The following is a 15,236-nucleotide window of genomic DNA, read 5'->3' on the forward strand; positions in this document are numbered from 1 at the left end:
TATAAGTTGTTGACTAAGAACAGATGTGGCAGATCTGGCGGTGGTGTGTGCCTATATATTTCCTCCGCATACAATGTGAGGATTTGTGATGACATTGTCATAGCAGACAACCACAATGACTTCCTTTTTGTTGAAATAAGCGGAAAAAACAGGAAATACCTCATTATTGGTGTAATCTATCGTCCTCCAGACGCTGATCTTGAAATATTCAGGGCCAAACTGGAGGAAGCATTATTCTCTATAAATAATAACAAAAGCTGTGTCCTCCAAGGCGACTTCAGTGTTGATCTTTCCAAGGATGATGCAGCCAAAAATGACTTTATAAACACATTACATTCTTCATCCTTCTTTCCCATGATAAATACTTATACCAGAGTCACTCACTCAACCTGGTCAATTATTGATAACTTCATCACAAATCTTCAAAACGCCACACTTACTTCTGGAACGGTACTCTCTGAGATTTCTGATCATTTCTCAATTGTATTATTCATTGACCTCCCTGCTAGGCCACCGGCTACTTGTCATACAATAAAAATAAAAATACTCAACGAAGAAACCATACGACGTCTAGGTGAGGACCTGCAGACTAAGACATGATATGGAATATATAATTGTAGTGATGTTGATGCTGCATTTGAAACTCTAACCAAAGAAATATCCAACTCTATTCAAAGGACCATTCCTGAGAAAATTATCATGTGCAGTACAACTAGTCAAAACCCATGGATCACTAAGGGCATATTAAAGTCTATTAAGCATAAAAATAAATTACATAAAAGATACATAAATAAACCCAACTATAATAATAAAAATGCATATATTAATTGTAGAAATAAACGTACACATATCAGAAAGTGGAAAAGTAATTATTTTGCCGACTTGATAAACCAATCACAGGGTGATTCCAAGAAATCTTGGAGAGTACTGAACAAGGTCTTGAACAGAAGCAAAAAAACTCCTGTATTCCCTGATCATGATAATAATACAAGCAACAACAGTCTTGCTGACAAATTTAGTACCGTATTTGCCGGTGTATTGGTCGACCTTTTTCGATCCAAAATCGACCGAAAAAAATCGACCTCGACTTATACACCGAGTCATAAAATTTAACTTCGTATTCATCGCTTCAAATGTGATGGTAACCAAGGCCGTTTCTCATGCATCTCATTGTGCGTTGGCACTTAGAAAATTTGAACCGGGCGGCGTGCGCGAGTGCGCGGCCCGCTGGAAGTCGAATGAGGCTCCGTGATTTCATCCGCGGTGCTTATAAAGTGCCGATCCGCTCGGCGGGAGCTATTTTCGGCCACTTGGCGCGTGCGCACGGCCTCCCGGATGTGCCGGGCTGCGTGCGCGAGCTCGCCGGCCGCTGGAAGTCGAATGAGGCTCTGCGATCTCCTCCGCGGTGCTTATAAACAGCCGATCCGCTCGGCGGGAGCTATTTTCGGCCACTTGGCGCGTGCGCACGGCCTCCTGGATGTGCCGGGCGGCGTGCGCGAGCTCGCCGGGCGCTGGAAGTCGAATGAGGCTCCGCGATTTCATCCGCGGTGCTTATAAAGTGCCGATCCGCTCGGCCGGAGCTAATTTCGGCCACTTGGCGCGTGCGCACGGCCTCCCGGATGTGCCGGGCGGCGTGCGCGAGCTCGCCGGCCGCTGGAAGTCGAATGAGGCTCCGCGATCTCCTCCGCGGTGCTTATAAACAGCCGATCTGCTCGGCGGGAGCTATTTTCGGCCACTTGGCGCGTGAGCACGGCCTCCCGGATGTGCCGGGCGGCGTGCGCGAGCTCGCCGGCCGCTGGAAGTCGAATGAGGCTCCGCGATTTCATCCGCGGTGCTTATAAAGTGCCGATCCGCTCGGCGGGAGCTATTTTCGGCCACTTGGCGCGTGCGCACAGCCTCCCGGATGTGCCGGGCGGCGTGCGCGAGCTCGCCGGCCGCTGGAAGTCGAATGAGGCTCCGCGATCTCCTCCCGGTGCTTATAAAGAGCCGATCCGCTCGGCCGGAGCTATTTCCGGCCACTTGTCGCGTGCGCACAGCCTCCCGTGGTGCCAGGCGGCGTGCGCGAGTGCGCTGGCCGCTGGAAGTCGAATGAGGCTCCGCGATCTCCTCCGCGGTGCTTATAAAGTGCCGATCCGCTCGGCTTGGAGCTATTTCCGGCCTCCCGGTGGTGCCGGGCGGCGTGCGCGAGCTCGCCGGCTGCTGGAAGTCGAATGAGGCTCCGCGATCTCCTCCGCGGTGCTTATAAACAGCCGATCCGCTCCTGGAGCTATTTCCGGCCACTGTGCATGCACACGGCCTCCCGGAATTTGAACACATTTCGTCAATAAATTTCGCATATTTCTGATTGAATTTTGAAGTTTAATATAATGCAACAATTGAGCTCGACTTATACAAAGGATATATCATAAAATCATAAATTTCCGTCGAATTTTAGGGGGTCGACTTATACACCGAGTCGACTTATACACCGGCAAATACGGTAACTCCTTCGTCTCCACTGGTAGCAACATATCCAGTAAAATCAGTTAGCCTAAGGATGCCTCATTTAAAGACTACCTATCAGGTAATTACCTGGGCTCTTTCTTCCTGAATCCAACTAACTGCGATGAAGTGTATAAAATAATCATGAATATGAAGAATTCAAACTCAGCTGGAATAGATGGTATCTCAAGTAAAATTTTGAAAAGCATCTCCAATAACTGCACCTCTTACATATTGCATCAATCTGTCTCTACTCTCTGGAGTAGTGCCACAAATGGCAAAAATTGCACGTATCACACCGGTCTTTAAATCTGGAGACGAGAACGATCTTAGCAACTACAGACCAATATCAATCTTGCCTACTCTTTCCAAGGTTTTCGAAAGAGTAGTTTACAATAAACTTAACAGCTATCTAAACAAGCTAAACATCTTTGCCCCATCCCAGTATGTATTCAGAAAGGAAAACATTACATATATGGCGGTACTTGACTTGATTGGTGAAATCTACGATGCAATTGATAAAGGCGAACATGGTATTGGCATTTTTCTGGACTTGTCTAAAGCTTTTGATACCATTAAGATTGACATTCTTGTAAATAAATTACAACACTATGGTATTAGAGGCCTGGCGTTAGACTGGTTCCGTAGCTACCTGTTTGGAAGACATCAATATGTTTTTATTAACAACCATAAATCTTCATACAAACCCATCAATCATGGAGTTCCCCAAGACTCCATCTTAGGGCCACTCCTCTCCATCTTGTACATAAATGACATTAATACTTCAGACATACTTATTAATTATTATTTGCTGATGATACAAACTTGTTTTTTTCCCACAAAAATCCAAATACACTTGAATAAATTATAAATAGTGAGTTAGCGAAAATAGACACATGGTTTAAATGCAACAAACTCTCCCTAAATGTCAATAAAACAAACCACATCGTATTGCGCTCCCATAAAAAAAAAGGACATTGACCAAATTTACATAAAAATCAACGGACAAAACATTGAAAGAGTCAGCTCTACTAAATTCCTGGGTGTTAGAGATTTGCTCACTCCAACTTATTTTGCAAGAACCAGACGGGAGACAAGTAAGTCCTTTTGGACACCTGCAGGTGGAGAGTTCACTCGCTCCAGAATGAAGTCTGAACCCTCGTTCCTGCGAGGGGATATTTATTAAGAGAAACAGAGTGGGGGTTGAGAGTGGGGGTCAGAGTAGACAAATGGCCGAAGCCCCTGGCTGATCAAAGCACAGCAGGGGGTCCTTCACGATGTTGTGTGAACAAAACAACTTTGATTGCTTCCTCTGCAGCTAGTCAATCAGTTCAAAAGATCTTAGCACTTTGTTCTACTACTTTTGTTAAGACAGGACAAGCGAGTTTAATTATTACAGGTTACATTCCAACATAATCATAGGATCAAACTAACCTGAAAACCCTAACACTGGGGATCCACATTGACGAGTTCTTGAACTTTAAAAGACATTGATGATCTCACAATCAAACTGTCTAAATATGCTGCTTTGTTCTTCAGATTGAGACATTGCAATATTATATGGTGTAACACATTTCCAACCCATTTAAAAAAGCTTGAGATACTTCAGAAAAAGGTCATACGTGCCATAACATGGTCTGAGTTTAACGCCCCCACTAAAACAATCTTCCACCGACACACACTTCTGAGGCTTGTTGAACACAGCTATTTCCAGAATGCTTGCGTCATGTATCAGACTGTCCATAAACGAAACCATAAACTCTGTCAACTCATCCCAATCTCTTCTCCCAGCCACACCTACACCACCAGGAATAGCAATCATTGTGAAAAAAAACGGAAACTAAAATCTACAAGGTTTAGCATTGTGTGCAGAGGGCCACAGATTTGGAATGAGCTTGACGAAACACTAAAAATCTTGCAATCCATATCCATCTTCAAGGCAAATCTAAAAAATCAACTCCTATCAATGTATGTTTAATGTGCTGATTATTAATCGCATGAACACCTGTGTCCTGTTGTTAATTTATTAATTGCTAATGTATTCACATCAAATCCAGTGTAACCACAATACTGAGACTATCTATTACTTGTTGTATGTTTATTGTGTGTCTACTGCTTGTTGTGCCTTATTGTGTGTTTATTGTCTATTATATATCTGTATGTTGTCCATAATGTAAGGATATCTGGCCAATATCTGATACTTATGGAAAACCGGCCCCCCTATTAAAAGCTTTAAATAGCTTGCTTGGGTTGATCTGTCATGCATCCGACTGTGTAATACTGTTTGTTGTATCATGTTGTATGTCTTGGCTATTGCGTGAATAATAATAATAAAACAAAACTAAACTAAATATGAGGTGAGTTATACTATGCGGGATAATATACACGAGAGACGAGTACGGATATAACTAGCTAAGTATTTACAATAAGGTGCAGTAGAACAAATATTTGCAGGCGATATTAGAATGCTAATTATAAATATTGGGTTATAAATATGCAACATAGTATATCAGTATATCAGTATAACCAGATATGAACAGATATGTAATACAAGCGGAGTAAGAGTGATAAATAAATATATAGGATAGGAATGCAGCAATTATATGCAGATATGGACAGTATATGCAGGTAATACAGGTGTTGTTGTGGTGGGGTTGTTCTGCTGCAGGGTTCAGAATGATAAGAGTTCAGGGGATGACAGGGGTGTTGTGCTGCGGAGTTCAGGGCGATGACGGCAGAAGGGAAAAAGCTTTTCCTCAGTTTACTCGTCTTGACCCGAAGAGTCCGGTATCGCTTCCTAGAAGAAAGAAGAGTAAACAGTTTGTGGTTGGGATGATAGGAGTCTTTGATGATGCACTTTACTTTAAACATATGGCACATGATAACTGTATTTCATTTTACTGGACTTGCCGTGAAATTTGCTCTGGTTTTTCTCTTCAGGAGAAAACTATGAATATGGGTGTGAGAGATGTGTATTAATCCTGTAACATGGACACAGCATGTATGAGTCAATGTCAGATCTAGTCTGGAATACACAGGAATCAACAGAATGTTGATTTTGTGATGTGGAACTACAGTGCAGGGGTGTCCATCTTTGATCTTGCAAGATTACGATAGACCCCTCAGGCTAGGTTAGATTAGGCCTAGAAGATATCTGTAGTGTCGTCCAAGGTTGAGCATCTGGGAATACAGAAAAACAACCAACACATTTTGGAGCATTGCTACTACAATACATAAAGTTAGTCATCACCTTATCTCTCGATCTAACCCCCCATCCCACTTTGTTTACCTTTCAAATGTAGAAGACGCAGAGGCACACGTAACTGAGAGAAAAACGACAAGGACAACAGCAGTGCCTGTTGCGTTTCGCAATTATACATTGAATTTCATAAAACGATGACCATAAAACAGCTCCCAACAATCAGAAATGTGGTAATATAAAATCTATGTAGGTCATATTAAAATATCACATCCTCCCTACAACCAGATCAACCATTTCACTAACGCAAGCCTCTCGCGAGCTTTGGCTCGCCACCTAAATCTGGATACAGGGAGGGTTAGTCCGCCCTTCCACATTCGCCACGTTTTATGCACTCCATGGAGGCGGAGATTCCAGGGCTGCGAAGGACCCAGCCTCGAACTGGCCTTGGAGGACGCAGCTTGTGAATTTGGACACGGCTATATGTACTTGTTGTCGTTAGCCATCGAGCATGGCCGATACTCTGCGCATGCGCGCCTCAGGTCGTGCAGGAGCCTCAGATCGTGTCGTGACGAGGGTTTTCCGACACAGTCGTTAAGTGTGGGTGTCTGGTTAAAATACACATTTGACGAACAATGGAAGTCAAAACTCAGATCCAAGAAGCAATTAAAACTCAAGGTGACATGGTTCGTAGGATGAAGTCAGAGAAGGCAAGCAAAGAGGAGGTAAGCATCGTTATAATTGCGTACAAGTGACCCGTCATTATACCGTTGAGGGGTTAACATGGTGTGCCCATATGTCACACATGATGAGTACATGAAATGGGGGAAGAAGTCGAATAATAAAGAAGCTCAGATTACAGTAATTATCGTTATATATATATCTGTTTTATATTTTTATTGCTTTCCTCCGGAAGGTGTTCATCGGCGGAATTAAACTACGAATAAAACTGCATTCATTCATTGTTGTGATTAGAAAAGGTATAGAGAAGCCAGGAATGTTTGCACAAGTCCAGGAAGCAGCATAAATTACTTTTAAAATTGTAATTTGGTCTCAGTACTTAAATATTTACTTTTCCTAGTGGCGTTTTAGTTGTATTCAGACGTCTGATGCAATAGGTAACTGGGTAGACAAGCAGCAGTAATTGCAAACTTACTTAAATACTGAAATCATTATCATAAAATACACTGACAATCTATGCTTATCTGGGTAACTCTGAAAATGCCTTTACATCGTATTGGTTTTAAATTAATTGTCCTCGAATCTGTACGTTACATTTTACCGCAGACCATTGACACAGTACTAACGTCGTGCACTGTACACTGTTGCTGCTGATACAATGCATACAGATTGCGTACGACCTTTAAAGCAGGGCTGTGCCTACCGTATTTATTCTAATTATTGCCCATATTTTAATAATCGCCCAGTGTGTGTTAGCGATGACATAAATACAAATCATTGAAATTGCTGCAATTGGCCATTGCGCGCGATCGTTGCGCGTCGCCGTTCCGATCGGCCATTGTGCGCGGTCATTTCGCTCTTGTTGGATCGCCACCGTGGGAATGTCGCCCTCCGGCCAAAGCCCAAAAGTAAATGAATGGGCCTTCGCACTTTGTGTACTTTCAACCGAGAGGAAGTGTGCAACTTGGGAGCGCGGTCACTCCGATCGGCCATTGCAGTTTCAACCGATAGGAAGTGCGCGGTTTTGGAGCGGCCGTTGCGGGCGACCAAGAACACCAGTGAGATGCAGGTACTGCATACTACATAAGGAAAATATACATATTATCGCCCATTTCAGTGCCCCTTGACGATCAGACAAAAAGTGTTCTCTAGTAATCGCCAACCCCCCTGTTGGACATAAACCAGGGTGATAATTAGAATAAATACGGTATATGTGAATTGCTTTCGGCCGGATACTTTGATTGACTTAGTACATCTTATGTTCTGTCCTTCTCAACTGGGGTATTGATGCATCATACACCGCCCCCCCTAGTGATAGGGTTGCTTACCACATTTCTCCTGTTCTTCCTGCCTGACCGTTGGTGTCCTGCTGGCCATTCACGGAATATATTGACCATCTACGGAATACGTTGTACCAACTGGCTCCTTCATTACTTTGAATGGCTTTTGGGTTGGCTGCTACAATACCATTGGATGATACACTCCTGAATTTTGTTTTATTTTTGACACGGTTTTGTGCCCTCTGTTCTTGAAATGAACATGTTCGCCATGTTTGCTGTCCGGACCCACTCTGCTACTGTTGGCTTCCAACTCGCAAACTGTGCCAAATCTCAATGTTCTTTGATGGGAATCACTGTGGCTCAGGTATGTACTATATTTATGTCTAGTATTTCACATGTATGTGCTTGTTTCTGTATTGCATGTATATCACATTTTATCAGCGTTATAAGCACATATAAGCATTTTAGAATCGGTTTTATGTAATTTTGAATTGATTCCGAATTGCCAGGACTAGGAATTGAGATTCTTTGTACAATTGATTTTTTTCTGCACTCCGAGTTGTGATAATGCCGTGTTATAAATTCTATTGGTAACTTGTCTAACACAGATTGACAAAGAGGTTGCCAAACTTCTACAACTGAAAGCGCAATTGGGAGGAGATGATGCAAAACATCAGTTTGTTCTTAAAACAGCTAAGGTAAGGTTCACTGTGCTGCAAGTGACTTAAGATATTCTTTTGATAATTGAAACAATCTAAGGTTTGCTGGAAATCTGTAAAAATGTGTAAACATATCTTTAGTTTTACTTTTTCAATTTAAGGGGATCGTAAGTTTTCAACAAGATGTTTGTTGCTTTAGGAATGTATATGTATATTCTATGTCAGCTTTATCATTTTTGTTTTCTGCTTATTTTCGCCACAATAAATACCAGCCAGATAGTAGTTATTCACTGAGTCTTTCACTGTTGAACTAAGATCATCCATCCATCCATCCATCCATCCATCCATCCATCCATCCATCCATCCATCCATCCATCCATCCATCCATCCATCCATCCATCCATCCATCCATCCATCCATCCATCCATCCATCCATCCATCCATCCATCCATCCATCCAAAACAAGAGTTCAACGAGCCAACAACTACTGAACTGTAACGATAAAAACATATACAAGTTGCTACACGAAATAAAATATATCAAATAACTATAAAATAAATACCGTAATTTCCGGACTATAAGTCGCAGTTTTTTTCATAGTTTGGGTGGGGGGGCGACTTATACTTAGGAGCGACTTATATATGTTTTTTTTCACAAATTTTTACTTGATCATTAAGACATCACTTACAAGTATAGTTGACCACTTCCCATGTTATTTTTAGTATAGTTGATCACTTCACATGCTTTTATATCTTTATCTTGAACATATTCAAAACATAAAAAATAGAGAAAACATCAAATAAAGCAATTAACACTTTAAAGCACCATATCCAAGTCCACTGTCTGCTGTATGTACACTTGCTCCATTTTTGCTCCTCTTATATTTATTATTATTTATTATTATTTGTTTATTTATCATTTATTCAACACTCTTATTTATTCATTGTTAGTGCCTTCTTGGGTTTTTTTTTGTGTTGCTTGTATGCATATGTGTACTATCTCACTGAGGGATAGTGGAAACGTAATTTCAATCTCTTTGTGTGTCTTAGTATATAAAAAAAAAAAATCAACGATAAAGCAGACTTTGACTTTGATAAAACAACCAAAAAAAATTATATTTTCAGACGAAACTGGATGAGGGCGCTCTAAATTTTACCGTTGGCCGTGACTCATCAACTGGGTGGGTTTAAGAAAAATGGCACCAAAAAGAAACTCATATTTTGCAGGTTACAAACTTCAAGTTGTAAAATATGCAGCTGAAAACAGTAATCGAGCAGCAGAAAGAAAGTTTGGAGAACCGTGATGTACCAATGGATTACTATTTCAAGTGACGTCAGTAGCGCGGCGCGCCGGTTGTTTACATACAAAGTGCCCACACAAGGACTACCGGCATCATTAGCGGTGATCATTTCTAAGTGACACGGAGGACAAAGAGTTTGAAGGAATTAAGGATTTGGAGTGACATAGAAGGTTTGAAAAACTATTATGGCTTTTACGCACGCCCGGTCTCCGCTTAGTCGGGGGCCGGCGCTCGGCCGAGTGGCTGTCCGCGAACGGTGCGCGGGGCTCGGACATGGCCATTACGCACGCCCGGTCTGTCTGGAAGTCCACGCCGCCACACGCTTGGAAGTTTGTTTTGTTTAATAAAGAGCCGTTTACCAAACCCACGTCTATCCTTGTACTTTGTTAACGCTACAATATAGTTATATAGTAGATCTGTGGAATAAAGACGAGGCTGACGTCAGGGCGCACGCGCGGCGATGTTGACAAAGGACGAGGAATTTGATCGATGGATTTAATGGAATTAAAGTGCACGGATGGTTTGATAATATTATTATTGGCTTGTATTATAGTTATTTGAAATATAGTTTATCTATCGTTATATGAGCCTGTGGAATATTTTGAAGTGCAAGCGCCCTCAGCCGTGCGCACCCATTGTTGACAAAGAACGATCGATGGATTTAATGAATTGGAGTGACACCGATGGTTTTATAAACATGTTATTCATGTAATAGTTGTCCTTAATCACTCTATATGTTACGTCAGGCCCGTTCTCAGCACTTTGTTTGTGTTTGTCACGTTAGCATACCTATCGTTTAGCCTGTTGTTGCTATTTAATGAATTGGAGTGACACCGATGATTTTATAAACATGTTATTCATGTGATAGTTGTCCTTAATCACTCTATTTGTTACGTCAGGCCCGTTCTCAGCTCTTTGAGTTTGTCACGTTAGCATACCTATCGTTTAGCCTGTTTTTGCTATTTAATGAATTGGAGTGACACCGATGGTTTTATAAACATGTTATTCATGTAATAGTTGTCCTTAATCCCTCTATATGTTACGTCAGGCCCGTTCTCAGCTCTTTGTTTGAGTTTGTCACGTTAGCATACCTATCGTTTAGCCTGTTGTTGCTATTTAATTTATTGGAGTGACACTGATGGTTTTATAAACATGTTATTCATGTAATAGTTGTCCTTAATCACTCTATATGTTACGTCAGGCCCGTTCTCAGCTCTTTGTTTGTGTTTGTCACGTTAGCATACCTATCGTTTAGCCTGTTGTTGCTATCGTTTAGCCTGTTGTTGCTCGTTCATGACTGTTTTTGGTGTGGGATTTTGTCGAATAAATTGCCCCAAAATGCGACTTATACTCCGGAGCGACTTATATATGTTTTTTTTCACTTTTTGGGGCATTTTATGGCTGGTGCGACTTATACTCCGGAGGGACTTATAGTCCGGAAAATACGGTAGTTCACCGCCACACGGCCCCAAGCACCGGCGTCGACTTCCAGGCGTGTGGCGGTGTGGACTTCCATCCCCGGAGGTGGCACTTCCAGCCACGGAGGTGAAAGAGAGCTCCGTAGAGTAGGACTGGGCGTGCGTAAAAGCAATGTCCGAGCCCCATCCACCGTCCCCGGACAGCCACCTGGCCGAGCGCCGGCCCCCGAGTTCCATCCACGGAGGTGAAAGAGAGCTCCGTAGAGTAGAACTGGGCGTGCGTAAAAGCCATAATAGTTTTTCAAATCTTCTGTGTCACTCCAAATCATTTAATCCTTCAAACTCTTCGTCCTCCGTGTCACTTACAAACAAAGCCGCTAATGATGCCGGTAGTACGTGGGGCCCTTCGTCATCCCGTGATTGAATCTTTGTCCTTTATGTAAACAACCGCCCTGCCGCTGACGTCACTTGAAATTCAAATTACAGTAATCCCTTTCTACATCACGGTTCATTTATCGTAGGTTCACTTTTTTTTTACTTTTGGAAATTTGTGAAAAAAATTCACATATAAGTCACTCCTCAGTATAAGTCGCCCCCCCACCCAAACTATGAAAAGAACCGTGACTTATAGTCCAAAAAATACGGTATGAAAAGAATATGTACATTTCATAACGTGAACTGATTGGTCTATCACACCTGCAGGATGTGAAGATTCAAGAGTGAGAGGACACTTGGCTATTCTACTTGAAGGGCTTTTCTATTAGATTTTGTGACCCACAGCCACTTTCATAGTTGGAGCTAAGACTTTTAGCCAACAGTACTTGCCTCACCCAGTGTGCAAGCATGGGAGTGGAACTGTATTATCATGGTTGTCATCTACAAAATTAAGAAGGAATTTTCTGATTTCTTCTTTAGAATGAGTTTGAACAACTATGTAAATTGTGATGGTTTGATTTCTGTGGCTTGTACAAAGTAGACATTATAGAAAAGTATTTTATTATTCTCATTCCAAGTAGAGAAAAAAAATCAGCATTTAAGCCATTACTGGAAGCAAGTGGGAAGCAACTATGCAGTTTTGAAATGTAGCTAATAGCTTTAATTCGGTATTTTACGGACTATAAGTCGCTCCGGAGTACAAGTCGCACCAGCCATTAAATGCATAACAAAGAAGAAAAAGACATGTATAAGTCGCAATGGAGTGTCACATTTTGGGTGGAAATTTATTTGATAAAATCCAACACTAAGAACAGACACGTCATCTTGAAAAGCAATTTAAAATAAAAATTGAATAGAGGCAACAACAGGCTGAATAATTGTATGGTATGCTAAAGTTACATGACATATAAACAGCGAACTGAGAACGTGCCTCGTATGTTAACATAACATCTTAAGAGTTATCCAAATAACTATAGCATAAATAACATGCTAACAATTTTACCAAACCGTCCGTATCACTCCAAATCACTAAATCCAATGAAATCTTCGTCCTCTGTCACTTTTATACAACTCCACTAACTCCGGAAGTAGAAGATGTGGCACTTCCTCTTCTACATCGCTTACGCCAGACTGTGTTAATAATTTCACATATAAGTCGCACCCCAGGCCAAACTATGTAACAAAACTGCAACTTACGGTCCAGAAGATACGATACATTTGGAGTGCGTATTATTTGTATTTTATTTAACTTTAATTCATACAGGTAAGGTCGTTGAGAAAAGATTCTCTTGCAATGCCAAGTATATCATTAAAAAAAGCAAAAATGGTTAATACAAGAAAGGTGTGACACTACATAACTGTACCTGTCTTTTTTTTGTTGTGTGTTTTGATAAAATATTTTGAGGACACTTATTCATCATCATTCTTTCCACTTCACAGTGTAGCTTGCAGTTTGAAACATTAAAACCATATGGAATAGTTGATCATTTACAGTTGACAAATTGTCCTTGTTTCAGGGAACGAGAGATTACAACCCTAAGCAGATGGCAATAAGAGAGAGAGTTTTTAACACCATCATCAACTGTTTCAAACGCCATGGAGCAGAAACCATTGACACACCTGTTTTTGAACTAAAGGTCAAGATTCTCACTGCCTTACACAAATGTAAATTATTAATGATTTTTTTATCTTTGCGACATAACACTTTGTGCTTGTTGATATTTAGGAGACCCTGACAGGGAAATATGGTGAAGACTCCAAACTCATCTATGACCTTAAAGACCAAGGAGGAGAGCTGCTGTCCCTTAGATATGACCTCACCGTATCCTTAATGTATACATCCATCCTAGGTCATAGTCAGGGGGGTTGAGGCTTACATACAGATCTGTCATATTTAAAGCCTAAGTATCACGGTAAGAAATTCTACTGTTTTACGTTTTACTCATTTAGTTGTGGTCTATATAAAGTGGAACAGCTTTTGTCTGAATCCCTTGTTTTGATACCATCACAGGTCCCTCTTTTCTGCTTGTTCTGCGGTGCGGGTCAAAGCAAGCCATTTTTGTGTGGTCTCTTTAAATGCAGATGAGATACTTCACACCGCCCAGGCCGCAAGATGTGCGCCTCCCTTTCGACGTATTTGTAGTTTTTTAACCGAGATAGGCTATACGTTTTGATTGATTAAAAAATATCAATGGCAGAAGACTTGTCCACATACATAACGTGTAATAAAATAAATCCCATCACAATATTTATGAACGTCTTGTAAACGAGCACTGCAGTCAAGTTACGAAGTAAGCTAATGCTAACGCCTAGTGTTAGCGAGAAGCTAACGAATGCATAAAATAAAATAAAATAAAACAGCATCTTCAATGCAATTCATCTGATACAAATATTCAAAATACATCCACAACAAGTGAAAACATAGAGCGCACAGCTCCAAAATCAGCAGAAAGACTGACGCTAATGCTTTGAAAACGAGTGCAGAGTCAAAGTGAAATAGTTTATTTTGTCATCTCAAGCTAACCGCTTTACTGTTTCCGTTGTTTCCATAGATCAGAATCAGAATTACACTTATTACACTCATATATATCTATATATGTGTATATATAGATATATATGTATCTATTTATATGTGTATATATCTAAATATGTGTGTGTATATATATATATATATATATATATATATATATATATATACATATACATATATACATATATATATATATATATATATATATATATATATATATATATATATATATATATATATATATATATATACATATCTACATATCTACATATATATATATATATATATATATATATATATATATATATATATATATATATATATATATATATATATATATATATATGTGTGTGTGTGTGTGTGTGTGTGTGTGTATATATATATATATATATATATATATATATATATATATATACATATATAAAACTTTTTCCTCACCCCCCGTGGGTGGTATCTTTTTCCCTTCAAGCTCCACAACACTTTTTTCCAGTCTTCCTCTGTCCAATGTCTGTGTTCTTTTGCCCATCTTAATCTTTTTCTTTTGTTTCCCAGTCTCAGATATGGCTTTTTCTTTGCCACTCTGCCCTGAAGCCCAGAATCCCGCAGCCGCCTCTTCACTGTAGATGTTGACACTGGTGTTTTGCAGGTACTATTTAATGAAGATGCCAGTTGGGGACCTGTGAGGCGTCTGTTTCTAAAAATAGAGACTCTAATGTACTTATCTTCTTGCTCAGTTGTGCAACGCGGCCTCCCACTACTTTTTTGACTCTGCTTAGAGCCCGTTTGTGCTGTCCTCTGAAGGGAGTAGTACACACCGTTGTAGGAAATCTTCAATTTCTTAGCAATTTCTCGCATGGAATAGCCTTCATTTCTAAGAACAAGAATAGACTGTCCAGTTTCAGATGAAAGTTCTCTTTTTCTGGCCATTTTGAGCGTTTAATTGACCCCACAAATGTGATGCTCCAGAAACTCAATCTGCTCACAGGAAGGTCAGTTTTGTAGCTTCTGTAATGAAACTGTACATCTGAAACTGTTTTCAGATGTGTGAACATGATTGCACAAGGGTTTTCTAATCATCAGTTAGCCTTCTGAGCCAATGAGCAAACACATTGTACCATTAGAACACTGGAGTGATAGTTGCTGGAAATAGGCCTCCTTAGACAGCGCTGGTGAAAACTGTTCAACTATACAGCGTCCAGCTCTCGCTCCCATATAGAAGTGTATTCAGCACGCAGGCCTGATACACTGAGATC

General features: G+C 40.6%; 1 protein-coding gene and 1 long non-coding RNA gene across 5 annotated transcripts in view; one reads left to right on the plus strand and one right to left on the minus strand.

Moving 5' to 3' along the window:
- Window positions 1–3,264: 3,264 nt before the first annotated feature.
- LOC148404729 (uncharacterized) lies at window positions 3,265–6,620 on the minus strand. Its single transcript, XR_015861395.1, has 3 exons — window positions 5,771–6,620; window positions 5,392–5,661; window positions 3,265–5,278 (listed from the first exon to the last, which is right to left on the minus strand). It is a non-coding gene; the product is annotated as an uncharacterized LOC148404729 (long non-coding RNA).
- hars (histidyl-tRNA synthetase) overlaps window positions 6,124–15,236 on the plus strand; it is a 108,763-nt gene continuing 99,650 nt past the window's right edge. For 2 of the 4 annotated variants that reach the window (XR_015861376.1, XM_088390256.1), the window contains exons 1-4: window positions 7,818–8,005; window positions 8,250–8,339; window positions 12,971–13,090; window positions 13,180–13,275. Coding sequence is in view for 3 of the 4 variants with exons in the window: in XM_088390256.1 (XP_088246382.1) it covers window positions 7,895–8,005; window positions 8,250–8,339; window positions 12,971–13,090; window positions 13,180–13,275 (417 nt within the window). In the remaining variant the exon portion in view is untranslated. The other 2 variants (XM_088390275.1, XM_088390264.1) reach the window with 2 other exon arrangements.

This window comes from Syngnathus floridae, chromosome 1 (assembly GCF_059516105.1).
Source record: "Syngnathus floridae isolate MCC-2025c chromosome 1, RoL_Sflo_1.0, whole genome shotgun sequence".
Lineage (NCBI taxonomy): Eukaryota > Metazoa > Chordata > Actinopteri > Syngnathiformes > Syngnathidae > Syngnathus > Syngnathus floridae.